Source organism: Schistocerca serialis, chromosome 3, assembly GCF_023864345.2.
Source record: "Schistocerca serialis cubense isolate TAMUIC-IGC-003099 chromosome 3, iqSchSeri2.2, whole genome shotgun sequence".
Taxonomy (NCBI): Eukaryota; Metazoa; Arthropoda; class Insecta; order Orthoptera; family Acrididae; genus Schistocerca; species Schistocerca serialis.
Genome location: NC_064640.1, coordinates 356121911 through 356139454, shown reverse-complemented (window position 1 = coordinate 356139454; position 17544 = coordinate 356121911). Strand labels below are relative to the sequence as shown.

At 39.5% G+C, this 17544-nt stretch overlaps 1 protein-coding gene across 1 annotated transcript in view; it reads left to right on the top strand.

Annotated features, from left to right (window-relative positions):
• The window catches only part of LOC126470841 (katanin p60 ATPase-containing subunit A-like 1), a 108915-nt gene that overhangs the window by 42194 nt on the left and 49177 nt on the right, over positions 1–17544 (top strand). Inside the window, exon 2 of the mRNA XM_050098856.1 lies at positions 13321–13624. Within this exon, the coding sequence (XP_049954813.1) occupies positions 13321–13624 (304 nt within the window). The remainder of the gene's footprint in view (positions 1–13320; positions 13625–17544) is intronic.

Sequence of the window (17544 nt, the reverse complement as noted above, 5' to 3'; positions counted from 1 at the left end):
AAAGCAAACACCCTGCAACAATCGTCAGGTGGGTCCAGGATAGAGAGGGGAATGTGACGGTCTGGGGAATGTCTTCATGGCTTCCCTGGGTGTTCTTGTCATGTCGGAAGACACAGTGGATTAACACAGTTATCCATCTATTCTCGGGAACCACATATACCCCTACATGCAGTTTGTTCTTCCTTGGCACGCAGTTCATTGGAATGTGCAGAGGAACGTGTATCACCCTGCACTACTGTACCAGACATTGGAAGTCACTGAGTGGACTGAAGGGACATCAAAACCACATTTATGGTTCTAATCCTCATCAGTTTACGTTTTTATTTTTTAGATGTTTCTTCCCTACTCTTTATCATTTCTTATCATTAATAATCAGGACATTGTTCTATGTGTCCACTAACTGGGCTGTGCACAACCATAACTAGTCCTGTCCAGTTCATGTAGGGTGACTTCCAGATGGAGTAGACAAACAATGAATACATCACTATGCTTTTGATACTGGGTGAATTCGATAACCAAGCTGCTATTGCTGCTCGTACATATACTGCACAGTACCCTCAAAGGTGACATCCTGATAAGAATGTTTTTGTCTCCTGGAGCAATGTCATCAGGGAAGCAGTAGTCTTTGTCCACAAGTAATGGACAGGTGTCATTCAAGGACTAGACATGCTCCACAAACACAGGATGCAATTCTTGATACCATTCACCATTCACCTCAGTGAAATACCCATGATATTGCAAGGCAGTTCAGATATTTCAAAAATTGGTTGTTAAAGCGTTGCTTAGTGAAGAATTGCACCTGTATCATTACACATTTACTCAACACCAGTGGCCAGAAGACCTCATTCAACGAATGCAATTTTGTGAATGGCTTTTGCAAAAAGTGGAAGATAATGAACATTTTATGAAGAGTGTGATATGGACAGACAAATCTAGCTTCACTCGCAAAGGTATTTTTAACCTCCACAACAGACATTATTGGTCACAACACAACCGACATGTCACACGTAAGCATGACTTGTAGGCACGCTTTGCCATAAATCTGTGGCCTGGAATCATGGAAGGAGTGCTTTTGGGCCCCTACATATTACTGGAAAATTTGAATGTGCTCCTGTATTGTATGTTTCTTTACAGCACTTTGCCTGGCTCATTGGAAAACATCCCACTTAGTGTTCGGCGAAAGCTATGGTCTCAACGTGATGGTGCACAGCCACGGTTCACAATGAATGTGTGTAACTATTTAAATTAAACGTTTTCATGGAAATAGATTTGTCACTGAGGTCAAATATTCTGACCTCCATGTTCCCCGGACCTTATTCCACTAGCTTTTTATTTGTGGGGACACCTAAAGGAACAAGTTTATAGTATTCCACCAATGGATGGATACAAACTAAGAGCATGTGTGCATACTGCTTTGGCAATGATGGATGCAGGTGTGTTGCATAGCATGTTACAAAGTATTTTGACTCTAGAGGGAATGGCAACCAATGCAAACAAAGCATTCCTTGCATTGGCTTTAACACTGTGTATAAAAAAGAAAAAGAAAACGAGATGCTAGTCCAGGAAATAGTTAAAACTGAGAGACATATAGCTATGAAACTTTGCTAAAGGAATTTTTTTTCTTTTTTTTACTTGGCCCTCACACTGAAAAAGAAGACACAAGTATGCAAAAATTTATTTTCATCTAGTTTGTTGCCTAACAACAGTTTATTAAAATATCACACTGTGGAAACATATACATGGTGTTTGGAATAAGATGTGAATTTTGATATTTTTTTTATTTTATTGCACTCCTTCTTGTGTGTTGTGCATAAAATATTGCTTTTTTTTTAACTCTTCCAGCATAATACCATACATGGCTGGGAAAGAGGCAAGACGTCTACCCTTTTGGTAATTGCCGGTACTGTTTTGTCTTTATCCTTGATCATAGTTTCCACAGTTGCAAAAACTCATGATAGTGAGATGTATTGTAATAATCTCTTTTTTGCTAAATCTGCACAATGAAACATCAACACCAAATATCAAAACTTCTCTCAAACACATCAAACACTCTAAATGTTTGACAAATGCATCAGACAAAGCCACACATAGTAAATTATTTAAAAAGCTAGCAAAGGATGACAAACTGCTTGTTCGCGTATGGAGGAATTTGAAAATTTGATATCCTGTCATACAAAAACTGCACACAGTAGGTGTTCATATGAACAGTTTATATTATGTTTGTAAAATAATAATTAACTACAGAGTGAATCACATCATAAGAGTACATTTAGATGGAATCATTTAGTTGACCAATAGTATATTTTAATTGAGCATGACCATAAGATGTTAACCTGGACTGGTCAGCTAAAAGAAGTTCACAAAGATATTTACATGTAAGTGTCTGGTGGTTAGACAAGGAGTAACTGGAACACTGTTCTGCACAGTGAGTTACAGAAGTGTGTATTAATAAAATTCAAAATTTATTGTTATATTTTACTTTATAGAGGGAAACTAGCAAAATTTGTGGACACAAAATTACGATCAGACAAAGAAGTGTCATTAACTATGTGTTTTTTATCAAGGAAAATGACAATATTATGAGAATTATGTTGTAAATACCATACATATACTCATCGGGATCTGCAAATCCTGGGAAAAAATGGCTAAAATTTCAAATTTTGTAGATAGAATAAATAGTAAATTAACAAGTTTTGCTAATGAGAGGGGCATTTTTGAACTCAGACAAATCAGAGCTACAAAATTGTGGAACTGAATTTTGAAAACAGCCACTGATTAAAAATCAGAAATCAAATAAGAATTTTAATTACAAATATTTGGGGAAATATGGTATTTTAGAAGAAATAAAGATGTTCTCTAAAAAGGGGAGGGTGAAAGCATTAAACTGAATAATAATCTGTCAGTCAAAATCAGTTATTAGTTCACTTTACAAGTTCCATCTCTACAAGTTCTTGAAATTTTATTTCCAGGTTATTTAATATAAGTATCATTGTTAGTGATTTAGAAACCATATTGTCACTTGAAGGAAGGTGTAAGTAGATGAATGACGAACACCAGCTTTACTTAACGAAAGTTTATTCAGCACTTGCACATACAAGAACGCAGAGCGATGTGCCTCTGGCCAGAACACTTACGGTATATATACAGCTACAGAACATTCCAGTATAATGATTCTTGCCATTTGTGGATACTTCTAGAATGGCAATGTTTCAGTTCAGGTGAGTTTTGAACTCACGACCCTCCATGCAACAATCTAGTATCATAACCACTGCACTACAGCGACTGCGCTACTCGGCTTCTTCTGCGAGATTGCTCCCTCCTTAAGAGAACAGCGTCTCGCTGTTACATCCTCCTAGTCCAGGAATGAGTCATCGGTCTTGCATACTCTGACTCCCGATGACTGATGTTCACCCTGGTGGTGATCTTCTTATAACTTCCCTTGCCGCTACGATCTTTGTTACCTTTCCACTTGTTGCCTGTCGCTGGAGCTTCGACTGTACCCTGGGTTGCAGGAGCCTTATAGGGCTTCATTCGAAGGGCGTGGACCGTATCTCTGATCTTTCGTCGTCTTGTGTCAGGTTCGAAGTCTTCAACTTCGTAACATCAGATAACAGTCTTACAACCTTATAAGGGCCAAAGTAGCGCCTGAGGAGTTTCTCAGAGTGACCAACCTTCCGAACAGGAGTGAAGATCCAGACGAGGTCACCAGACTGGTAGACAACAGGGCGGTGGCTTGTGTCATACATACGGCGATCGTTTTCTTGAGCTTGCAACGTACGGAGTCTAGCTAACTGCCGAGCTTCCTCAGCTCTGTTTATTATCTGGCCGATGTAGACGTCTTCCACGTCATCAGGATGTAACGGAAACACAGTGTCGATCGTCGTAGTCACCTCACGCCCATGCACCAGGAAAAATGGCGTAAATCCTGTGGTGTCTTGTTTGGCGGTGTTGTAGGTAAACGTCACGAAAAGTAGCACCTAATCCCAGTTGCTCTGCTCAACATTGACGAACATTGATAGCATGTTGGCCAAGGTCTTATTAAGGCGTTCAGTAAGCCCGTTAGTTTGCGGATGGTAGGCAGTCGTCATGTGATGAGTAATGCACCAACAGTTTATCTCTGTCACAAGATTCGATTGAAAAACTTTCCCTCGATACGTAATTAACGGCCTTGGGGCACGGTGTTTCAATTTAATGTCTTCTACGATGAATTTGGCTACCTTGAATGCTTCGGCTGTTTTCACGGCTTTTGTAATGGCATAGTGCGTCAGACAATCAGTGCAAACAACAATCCATCTACTGTCACAAGCAGACGTTGGAAATCGTCCGAGGAGGTTCAAATGGCTCTGAGCACTATGGGACTTAACTGCTGAGGTCATCAGTCCCCTAGAACTTAGAACTACTTAAACCTAACTAACCTAAGGACAACACACACATCCATGCCCGAGGCAGGATTCGAACCTGCGACCGCAGCGGTCGCGCGGCTCCAGACTGTAGCGCCTAGAACCGCTCGGCCACTCCTGGCGTCCGTCCGAGGAGGTCAAGCCCAATACGATGGAAAGGCGTTTCGGCTGGTGCAATTGGCGTGAGTCGGCCAGGTGGTTTCTGAGGAACTGCCTTTCTCCTCTGGCACTCGCTACAGTGCGACACATAGTGACGGACACTCCTAAATAAACCCGGCCAGAAAAGTCTCTTGCGGATCCTATCGTATGTCTTAATAAATCCTTAATGTCCGGCCTCAAGTGTGTCATGGAATTTCGTAGAACATCTAAGCGCATGTGTTTAGGAATCACTGGTAGCCACCTCTTTCAAAAACGGATCAAAGTTTTTCTTGCAAAGTAATCCTTTAACTACCTTAAATTGTCCTTTCACATCCTCTGACCGATTTAAGGAAGCATAATTTGAGATATCTTGGCGTCCTTCTTCTGCTCAGCAGAGAGATCCTAGAGTGCAGCGAGACAGTCATTATCTTCATCAAAGTCTTGATGGTCTGGCACAGGGCTTCTTGAGAGACAGTCGGCATATTGGTGTTTTATCCCACTTTTGCACATTATGGTAATGTCATATTCTTGAAGTCGTAGTGCCCACCTGGCGAGTCGTCCTGTTGGATCCTTAAGATCTGTCAACCAAGAAAGTGAATGATGGTCTGTAACAATTGTGAATGGCCTTCCGTAGAGATACTGTCGAAATTTGCACATGGCCCAAATCACAGCAACATATTCTCTTTCTGTAGTTGAGTAGTTTCTCTCGGCTTTTTTAAGTGTCCTAGACGCTTAGGCTATAACCTTCTCTTTTCCATCCGAAATCTGCACTACAACAGCACGGATCCCATACCCACTGGCATCTGTGTGTAGTTTTGTAGGTACTCTCTCATCATACAGATCAAGTACAGGGTCAGTCGTCAGAGCTTTTTGCAGCAAATCGAAAGAATCTTGTTGAGCACTACCCCAGATAAATTTAGCATCGGCTTTTAACAAGTCTTGGTGTGGCCTTACTTTGATACAAAAGTCTTTGATAAAACGACGGTAATAAGAACACAATCTGAGGAAGCTTCTCACATTTCTAATACTTTTAGGGATAGGAAATTCCGTCATAGCTCTCACCTTTTCTGGGTCTGGCCGTACACCTTCGTTTGACACAAGGTGTCCAACCATTTAGATTTCTTTTGCTCCAAGGGACACTCTCTTGCATTAAGTTTCAGTTCGGCTTGTTGGTACGGTCTGGCTTGTTGGAGGCACTTAAGAACGGCCCTCAGTCTTTTTATGAATTCATCAAATGTCTCTGAGAACACTATAATGTCACCTAATTCACAAAGACACATCGTCCACGTCAGGTGCCTTAGAAGATTATCCATCATTCGTTCCAAAGTTGCTGGTGCATTACACAGACCAAACGGTATTACCTTAAATTCATACAGGCCCTCAGGGGTGATGAATGCAGTTTTCTCACGATCAGCCTCATCTACTTCGATTTGCCAGTATCCCGAGTACATGTCCATGGTTGAGAAAAACTTAGCCCCTTTCAGACAATCTGGTGTATCATCAATTCATGGAAGAGGGTAAAGGTCCTTTGTAGTTATTTTATTAAGCTTCCTGTAATGAACACAAAAGCGCCAACTGCTATCTGTCTTCCTGACAGGAACCACTGGTCACGACCATAGGCTCTGCGAAGGCTGAATGATGTCATTCTTCATCATTTTCTCTACTTCGTCGCAAATTATTCGACGTTCCGTTGCTGACACACGTTATGCTCTCTGGCTTATTGGTTGATGGTCTCCAGTGCTAATCCAGTGCTTCACTGACGATTTGCCTAATTTGCTCTTCACCTGTGGATTGAAGCATTCAGAGAACTCTTGAAGAATGGCAGTTAGCTTCTTCTGTTGTTCCTTAGTGAGATCTGGTGATAGTCGAGCTAGAAGATTTTGTCTCGTAGTGGTAGCGCGAAAGTAGCGCTAATTTCGCCCACAGACCCGGCCTGGGAAGTTTCTATGACGCTCAGCTGTTCTGCAATTAACAGCTCAGCATTTACTACGCACATGCATCTTGGAAGGATCTGCGGTTCTCGGCGACACTTAACTATCCACAATTCACCGAATCCGTTCTTAAACGAGATGCCAGAGGCTGGGATGACCAAGTTATTCTCCAGTGGTTTGCTTCTCTTACATTCCACTCAAGATCCATTGGTTGATGCATGGCATGACACATGACAGCTACCTTTCTAGTGCTGACTGTAGGAATGATCACTTCATCCAGCACACATAGTCTCCACACACTAGGATGCGCATCTTCCTGTCCAGAGTACCTCATCTCATCTACCATAATCTTTGAGCGACCACAATCTATAATTGCTTGAGAAGCTATCAAAAAGTCCCATCTGAGAATGACGTCATGATTACACTCTTGGAAGACGATGAATTCTAACAGCTGTGTATGGCCACTTATACCCACATGAATGACACATCTTCCTGTAGGTTTTACATATTTCCCATTAGCCTCCTTCAGCAGAGATGTTTTGCTGTCGACGAATACGGTTTTCTGCAACTGGCGATGGTACTTCTCCGAAATGACTGATTATGATGCTCCAGAGTCCACAAGAGCTTGGGCTGGTTGGCCATCCATGAGGACATCGACGTAGTTTCCTATCATTTTCGTAGTGATCGACGGCGGAGGATTTTTCTCTTCGACAGTCTCACCTCCAAGGAAGGTCGCACTCTTTAGTTTTCCAGGTGGCGGCGGCTAGGTGATCGGCTGCAGCTTCTAAACGGCGATGTGGACCTTGATCGGCGTGTTGGGGAGCGTCCTCTCCAGCGGCTAGCTTGCGACGATGGTGACCTACGTCGTCTGGCGCCCACCTCTTCTTGTTCATCTTCGTCGTCCCGGAGTTGGCGACGGCTAAGATCGTTCTGCTGTCTTTTGGTGTGGGCTCCATCAAATATCCTTTCTCGACAATAACGCATCACATGTCCCGGTCGTCCGCAGTGGAAACATACTGGTCGGTTACCCTGGGTCCTCCAGACATCAGTCTTCCTTGGTACCTAAACAGGTTCCTCATGCGGCATTGTAGAAACGTAACTTCGCCTGGGTCTCGACTTTTTTATTGTTTTAAAGAGAAATGAAGGACGGGAGATTGGGTTCAATGTCCATTCCACTTCCTCCGTTATGACCTCTTGAACCGTCTCGGTTTTTTGCTCGACGTGCAATCCAAGTGCCTTATGAACTTCCTCTCTCACTATCCGACAACGAACACTTGTTAAATCAGTTTCTTCCTTCATCACAGACATCGATACGACGCTTGGAAGCCGTTCAAACTTCTTGCGTGTAATTCTTTTTTGATGCATTGTCTCGATATACTAGCACCATTTTATCAAGTCGTCTGCTGTCGAAACCTCCTTCAGGAGTAGGGCTTGATACATGTCCTCAGCGACACCCTTCATGAGATGTGCAACCTTATCTTCCCCCTTCATTTGAGGATCCACTATTTTACACAGCTCCAAGACGTCTTGAATGTAGGATGCTGTAGTTTCTCCTGGACGCTGTGCCCTGCACTTTAATTTATCTTCAGCCTTACACTTCTGTCGTTGTGTGTCGCCAAAGTACTCGCGCAGTTCCGCCTGGAATACTTCCCAGCTTGTGAACTTCTCCTCGTTGTTCTCATACCATTGCTTGGCAGTGCCCTCCAAGTAGAAAAATATGTTAGTCAAACACACGGTGTCATCCCATTTGTTAAATTTTACTATAAGCTCGTATACCTTCAGCCACTTGTTTGGATCTTGACCATCGTCACCAGAGAACCCGGAAGGATGTCTCATGTGATGGCACACAGTTGCTGTTATCGTGACGTCATCTTCTTCTTCTGTCTCTAATAGATTGGGATCTATAGATATGCCTCAAACTCGGGTTTCTCGCCACGTAAATGGCCTGATGGGAGCCACTGTGTCGTCGACAATGTGTGGTATCACAAGTTCCAATACCCAGCGCCTCCACCAGAGTAATGTCACGCAGAGGAAGGTGTTAGGAGATGAATGACGAACACTAACTTTACTTAACGAAGGTTTATTCAGCACTTGGACATACAAGAGCGCGGAGTGAACTGCCTCCAGCCGGAACACATACAGTATATATACTGTTACAGAACATTCCGGTACAATGATTCTTGCCGTTTGTGGATACTTCTAGAATAGCAATGTTTCAGTTCAGGTGAGTTTTGAACCCACGACCCTCCATGCAACAGTCTAGTATCATAACCACTACACTACAGCGGCTGCACTACTCAGCTTCTTCTGCAACAATATTTTGAACAATTAATTCTGATAAAATACAACCTGAATACAAAATTAACTATTTTGTGAAATTGTCCCCTATGTGTATATTACTATCAGGAATGGTATAAGAACAAGTCAATAGTTCCACCTTACTCCATTACTGCTAGTTCCAATATAAATCAGTGTTGAATTTCCCACATAGAAGTGTTGATTTCTTGCATAGCTATAGATGTAAGCAACAACTGTATTTGCATATATCTCTGTGTATAAAGAATTTTATAATAGCTTTGCATTTCTACTCTTTTTTAGTCTCATAACTGCTTTTACACAATTAATCTGACAGTATGTAGCCTCATGTAGAAATTGAAACTAACTCATCTACCTATATCCAATTTTCTGTGGGGCATAGAACACTAATAACACTTAGTTCAGTACTAGTACTTGGTGTTGTCTTTTTCATACTACTGATATCTTATCATACCAGGTCACTTCCACAAACTTTGTAAGTTTATTCAAAATCATTTACTCTCCACATTATATAGATTTCTGTCACGTCTGGATGTTTCTGAGTCATAATCTCTACGTTGCCACAGGAGGGCCCTGTTTACGGTCCAAGGGCCACTTGAAGCACCAGGCTGAGGCACACTAGAGGTGCCTCTTGTGAAAAATTTGACACAGAGTGTATCATAATTAGTAGCAAAACCAATCCATTTCCATGTTCAGTAGATTTAGGTTTATTTTGACAGGTCTCATGAAGAGCCCAAGGAATTGCAGCTTGGCAGGTAATGTACGTGCAAGGGAAGTAGAAGGGAAAGGGGGCATGAAATGTTTCTTGTGTTGAAAAATGGGAGGGGCGGGGGGTGGCAAATGACATATTGTCACTTGTGTGGAAAAATGATCCTTGTCACAGAATTTGGTAGAAAGATGTACCTATTAATTTTCCGGTTTCTTTCAATCAGTGTGGTATACTTGTGTGATATGGTAGTTTTTGTTTGAACTTTTCTGGTCTGTTATAAGCTGAGGTTTGATAGGGTCCCTGAATGTTCATCAAACCAGGAACATATGCTTGCAGACCTGTGAACATAGCTGCTGCCATCATGAAAGATGGTAGTGTCCATGACATATCACCATGAATATATAGAAGAAAGGAAGATAACTGTTTGGCAAGAATGCTGAAATATACATCCGTAGCCTGAATGAATGGGCTCAAGCCATGGTACAAAAAAACATCCCTCGAAGATCACAGGACCACCTCCATCCTGACCTACACCCTCAGTGCATTATAGTTTAAATGCCTCATTGAGCCACCAATGCACTCAGCACCTTGTATCATTTGAAAAGAGGAAAAACTATGACTCATCAGGCCACACTATGTGCCTCCATTCCTCTGTGTTGTTTGGCTCATTAAGTAGATTTATGTGCATTTGTGAGTAATGGCCTTTTGTGAGGTACCACCCTACGCTAAATGTCCATTGCACTCCCTTCACAACTTATTGAGATGAAACTGCATTCACTGATGCCATTTCCTGGCAAGTTTGAAACTGATCATCATTGACATCCCTGTTAGTTAAGACCTTATCATGACCATAGTTAAAATGCTGTTACTTGGCTGTGAATAGTACACTATTCCCTGTAAACACATTCGACATTCCACATTGATACACTAACAAACTGGGCAACATCAGTCACAGTGTGGTTATATGCACATCCAAATACAATATCTCCTTTTCCATTCTGTCACATCTCCTTCTCAACCTAGCTTACTGCAGTGATTCGTACAACTGACATCACTTGCCTGAAATGATTTGTCAATGGTGGATGGTCACATGAGTGCCTGCTACTAGTTCTATGTCATCTACAGAATTCCAAAGTGACAATAGGGCTCTTTTATGAGGATAGCTGATATCTTTCCCCATGAGCTGAACTCTTTGTGGACAGAATTATTGATCAATAAAATCAAAATATTGTATGTGCTCTATTTGTAATATACAAGGGTATGATATAAGATATTTTGATATTTGATAAAAAGACATATTGGTCAAGTTTTTTATAATATATTATGCAGTGTTATTTATTTTTTACAGAAATGATTTTACAGATGAATTAAATGTTGGCTTCTTAGTAGTTATATATACTGTCTGACAAAACAGTGAAGCACCCAGAAGACATGGTCGGCTGTCAAACATATAAAACACCAGTGTTTGTGTAAAAGATTATAGTTGCAATTCTCTGTGACAGGTAGAACAGCCACCATAGTTCATTAGTGCATGAAGCACACTGTAACCCCTCCACATCTGTGCCTGCCATACAAGAACAAGTAATGGATTCCCTGCAATGTTCTGTATCATCCTGCATCATTCAGTAGAGATTAGCAGCAGCCAGACTAGGGAACTACTTTCCCATATGTAGGCTCCCATTAACGCCACAACACAAACAGCAGTGTTCGGAGACGTGCCATGAACATGGAACCTAGACTGCTGATGAAAGATGTCACATTGTATTCTGCAATGAATCATGATTATGCACTAGGCTAGATGATCATCATCGACAAGCATGGTAGTGACGTGGGAAGATGTCCCATTCTTCCAATGTTTTGAAGAGGCATAGTGGTATTAGTCTTGGCATCATGGTGTGTAGAGCCATCGGGTATGACTTTACATCGTAGCTGGTACTGGTTACAGAACTGTGATGGCAAAATGGTACATAACAGACATCCTGCATTCTCGCATACTACCACTCGTACTACAGTATTGTGGTGCTACTTTTCAACGGAACAATTCTCATCCATGCATGGAAAGTGCCTCTGTGAAGTCTCTGTGTGATGTTGAGGTATTCCTGTTCTAGCAACATCAAGATTTGTTGTTGATAGAAAATGCTGAGGACCAGCTGAGACATCAACTCTGTCAAAGTGCCAGTATCCAGGATACCAAGGAATGACTTGCCATTGGAGAGGGTACAATGGCTTTATGACACCCTTGACAATTGTATCAGTAAATAAAGCCAGGCAAAAGAGAGTGCAATGTCATACTGATAGGTGGGTCCACTTTACTGTCAACTTCTTTGTAAATTTGCCCCAATCTTGTAATCACTGAAATAATATCACATACCCTCTCAACCCATGAAGTTTCGTTTTGTTCCCTCCTCCCCAACTGGGTGCTTCACTATTTTTGTCAGGCAGTGTATATACATTTTTCTGACACATGGAAATACACAATAATGAGATACTTGTGACCTGTATAACCATTATCTTTTGTGGAAGTCCAGAAAACAGTTCCTTATTGTCTAACATTGTCTTGATGGACAACTCATCTCTGAGAGCTACATAAAAGGTATACAGAAAATTAGTATCGCAGAAACAATTTTAAATCATGCTGCAGAGCAAATATGGAGATAAAAGCCAAAACCTTACCATTTTCAGAAATGTTTCTTGTAGCTCACCTATTTGTTAGCACAAAACAGCTGCAGTATAATTAAAGGAGCCACTCAAGTAACTGTTGCCACCCTCTCCATCTGCTCTGTGTGCCACACAAGCAAATACACTACTCTTCTTTGCATAAAATTCTGTAGGGCTGATTTTATATAAAAACAACTTTTCTTGTGAATGCCTAAGTTAACAAATTTGTAATTCTTAAAGAAAATAGTCACAATGTTTTGGAATAATATCTATCATAGTAATTTTTTATCCAGATATTTCTCAAAATTATCCACTTTTTGTAGAATTTCTTAAAAGTTCACAGCTTACCCTTTGTAAGATCATTCATAATAAGTATGAAGAGCTGAAACAAATGTTTCCACATTCCCAAGATGCAATTGCTCAAGTGATTCAACAAATTGTCACAGCACTATTTTACAATGTATTGGAAGCTTACAAACTTGTTAAGCACAACCATAGAGGGTTATATCCTGTCATTAATATTCAGTAACTCATATCTGTATGGTACAGTTTATAATATAGTTTTAATGTCGCTAAGTTTGGATTTCTTTTTTTTACTAAAAGTAGTTCTGAAGGAGCATACCACCACAGCCACACTTTTGACATGAGCCACTTTTAGTTAAGGGACAGCACCATTTCTTACTTAGTGATTCTTAAACTGCAATGCATCTCCTCCATTACTGGCAGTTCATGAAGCCATACTGTCACATGCTTTCATGTTTTCACTGTGTTTGATGGTTCTTCATTGACTAAGAGTTTGTTACATTGTCCTATGTTTAAATTGACCCTCACACAGTATATCACCTCTTCTAAGATGGTTTAGAAAGCTATTCATTAATGAAAATGTGGTTAAGATGTGTCTGAATTTTGATTACCACAAATTTTGCAATGACTGAAAATGTGGAAAGATAGGAAAGAAGTACCATCAATATTTTCTGAAAGTTTGAATCATAAATGTGCTTCATAATTAATTCTTATAAACAAAAATGCATACCATAACTTCAGTTTCGAGCTAGTTGTCATAGTATTATATTAGTGAATATCTAAATTCATTACACATTTAACAATAAGTCATTACAATTTCACCAAGTAAATTTTTCATTAAGACTTTTGACTTCTTTCATTGTAGCCGATCCAGGAAGTCTCATTCAATGGACCGCACTCCATGCCTGACAAAGCGGTCACATCCTGGAGCAGCAGTGAGCGTGAAAACACAAGAACCTGTAAGACGGAGCAATGAGGGACCGCCTTCATTACCATCTGCAATACCTTCACAAGATAGTGATTCTCATGAAACCCCATCAAAAGTGTTCCAGGCTGCCCAGTATGAACAGCATCTTGTAGAGACACTTGAAAAGGATATCATTCATAGAAATCCTAATGTGCAGTGGAACCGTGTTGCTGGGCTGAGCGAAGCAAAAGCAATACTTCAGGTGATGAACAATATTCAGTTACACACTTATTTTAGACAGTAATATTTTGTTGAGTTACATGTTATTGCTAACAAAACTCAAGAATAATCAAAAATTTCAGCAAAATATGATGAAAGTATTAAAAAACCAGAAGAAGGTGTACATGAGAAATGTTTCTCTACTGCTTGAATAACTTTTTGTATTTAAAATACACTTTGGATGTGTGGTATCAGAAATTATGTTTTATATCTCCTGCTCAATAAAAAGAACAGTTTAATACTAAATCATTGCATCAGACATGAGAGCAAATACCCTCACCTCAGGTGCCCTGGATATTGATTGACATCTGCACTCTTCATGCCACTGGTTAGTGGCTGTCAGGTACTGCATAACACGACCACCATTCTCTTCCTCCTGTGTTCTATATGTAGAGGAAGCATGATGAGACCTATGTGTGTCCTACTGCTTCTTATCTTGCTCATGTGGATTTTCCCTTACAGGTACAAAAACAACAAAGTAAAACCAAATTCCATAACACACCGGTGTTCAAAAGTTTCCTTAACAACTTTCCACAGAAAGAACATCCAAAATTTTACATTCTATGTTATAAATCTTCTGAAAGACTTTAACTTGGACCAGACATGCTATTGGGAGTTACAGTATTCATCTCTAAATTTCATGTATATGCTTTGCCAATGCAGCCTTGCCAGAGCCATACTCATTTTTAATCTCCTGTATATGCTGAATTTTATCAGTAGTATTTCATTGAAATGGGATACGCCATTTCCTGTCTCCATAATTAAGTACATAACATAGTTAGCCTTCCACTACTACTTCATATAATCATCACTAACTAGCAAGACAATGAATGTTTCTCATGATGATGTGCAATTATGTAGAGACAGCCACAATTTGCCTTTAAAAATAGTACTGAGTGACAGTAAGGCACACAAAAAAATGGAGATTTCCACTTGCTGAGTGGTAAGACATCATTTCCTCAAACAAAAAGGTTATCAGGAAGATAAACATAATTTTGAGGTTGCTGATATATTGCTTTGGATACTGGAACAAAATAAAAACATAATATTTAAATAAATATCAAATTAAATAAATGCTAATGTAAAAAGTGAGTTACACACATAAAATTTAGAGGTATTCAGAAAAATATCAGTCTATAGAACCAATGTTAGGGAGGACTGGAATAGTAATAGGAAGAAAAAAGAAGAACAGTGTGACAGAGTCAGTGGTGTGAAAGCAGAAGGAGCTAGGCAGATTACATAATATTGTTGAAGTTCAGACAAAGGATAATGTAGGAATGTTGGGTGTTCTATATGGACATTATCCATTTATGTAGAACATTTTGCATCTGTGTAAAAGATCTGTCCTTTAGTTGGAAGTTACAGATGGTATGGGTTCTGAACACGTTGGAGTCTCACAGTTTCATAATCTTGCTGCTTTAGGAATCATATCAATTTAAACATTAATTTTTTTCTTCGGGAATACATATATGTTAATCACACATAAGACGCATAGGAATTTCTGATAGTATTCTAAGCATACTGGTTTAAAAAATCCTTATTTTTTCTTAGATGCAGAATATTCCCATAATTCATAATGAAGAATAGGTTATTGAACTGAAATCACTCATGTATAAAACAATGGAAACACCAGGTTGAAATATCAGCTGTATAAGAAAAGGATAGATTGCTACTCACCATAAAGATGACATGTTGAGCTGGAGACAGGCACAATGAAAATATTATTAAACATTTAGATTTTGGCCAAAGCCTTTTTTAATAAGAAAACACACACACATTCATTCACACAAGCAAGCACACCTCACACATACATGACAGCCATCTCTTGCAGCTCAGACTTGTGAATAGTTGCCCCATAATCACAAATACTAATGTATGGTGCTTCACCTAGAAGAGTGACCTTCTCCGTTCTCAACAAACAGATAGATCTCATTTCTTCACGGAATAATAGTAAGCTAGGGAAAATAGACATTTTATACTACTCACAGTTCTGCATGTAATTACTTCAGGCTGATCAGACTACAAAATTTATACTGAAACTAACTTTTTATCAACTGAATATAATGTTGATGTGATCCATACTTCATTCTTGATAACTCATTCGATAATGAATATAGAAAGCTGCTCTTGCTTTCTAGGTGACATGTAAAAACATGATATGTCATATAGCTTAGACTAGTCAGCATAAATTAAATTTTAGTGTTTTTCAACAATATGGCAATAGCAACAGAGAAAAAAATTAAACATTTAGTGTGAAATTATTGTTGCAGATGACAGTCCTCTGAAACTCTTTGGCAGTGACTAAACATTTATCAGTGTTTACAGCAATATGTAGGCAAAGTTCCTATACCTACCAAGTGAGCAGCTCGGTGTATCAGAAAAATCAAAGGACATCATATCCTACATTAACATATTTGTAACAGGATTGCTGTTTATTTAAACATTATCTATCGTCTTACACTGCCAGATTCATACATGTTAGGGAAAACTGTCTTTCATGGTAATTTCTTCATGACACATGCACCATGTAGCATAAATTGATTGTGGTGGATATTATGTAAAAGCTTACCTAGACCTCTGTGAGACCTATGGTCATTTCAGAAAGTAACATAACTACTATGAACTGTGTCAATATTACTGCTAACATTCATGGCTGACACATACATTTTGAACCCTAGCCAGGTATGCGTAGTCTAAATTTGCACTTATTATTAACCACAAATAATGTTAGGAAGTAAATTTATTGGTGCACCAGTATAAAAATCCCAGAGTCTATGAAGAGGATTCTGCAAAATGCTTGGTTAGAAACTTTACAAAATATTTTAACTGCATGTGCCCTTAGAAAAAATACTTTTTTAACCTTTCCTGCACTGTCCCAGGAAATTATGTCACTGCACCATAGTGCAGTACTGAATGAAAGTATGTAAACACAATCTGCAGATTACACAGTGGTAGGGATTTTCAAATGCCAAGCAGACAGATAGGAGCTTTTTGGAGAACTTACCCTTTATGCTGGTTCAACTCAGTTTATTATCCATCTGAATGCTTAGACTTTTACATAGAGTTTCATTTATTGTGTTCCCATTGACATCTATTTCTAACCAGTAGCTGTAACATTTTTAACTGATTTCAATTGCATAATATAAGATTTGTAAGATAAAGTAAAATAATGGTAAGAATATCATGGGAGATTGTCAGTTCACCTGCCCAACGAACAACATCCTTGCATAACATGTGTCAGTAGACATCGAGTTATAAACACAATGTTTATGTCTGGCATAGTGGTTAAAAGAAAAATATGCAGTAATACATTTACAAATGTGTAAAAAAAATCAGAAATTTTAAAATCTTTTGCTGTTCAAAATATCAACCCTGGTGTGCAACCTCAGTTATTAAATTAACAGAATATACACTGAAGCACCAAAGAATATGGTAAAAGTGTGCATGCTCAGGTACAGAGATATGCAAATAGGCAGAATACAGTGCTCTAGTTGGAAATACTTATATAAGACAAAAAGTGTCTGGCGCAGTTGTTAGATAGGTTACTGCTGCAACAATGGCAGGTTATCAAGATTTAAGTGACTTTGAATGTGGTTTTGTAGTCAGCAGATGAGCAATGGGACACAGCATCTCCAAGGCAGTGATGAAGTGAGGATTTTACTGTATGACCATTTCACGAGTGTACTGTGAATATCAGGAATCCGGTAGAACATCAAATCTCCAACATTGCTGCGGCCATAAAAAGATCCTTCAAGAACAGGACCAACAATGACTGAAGAGAATTGTTCAGTGTGATAGAAGTGCAATCCTTCTGCACATTGCTGCAGATTTCAATGCTGGGCCATCAACAAGTGTCGGTGTGAACCATTCAATGAAACATCACAACACAAAGCTTTAGGACAG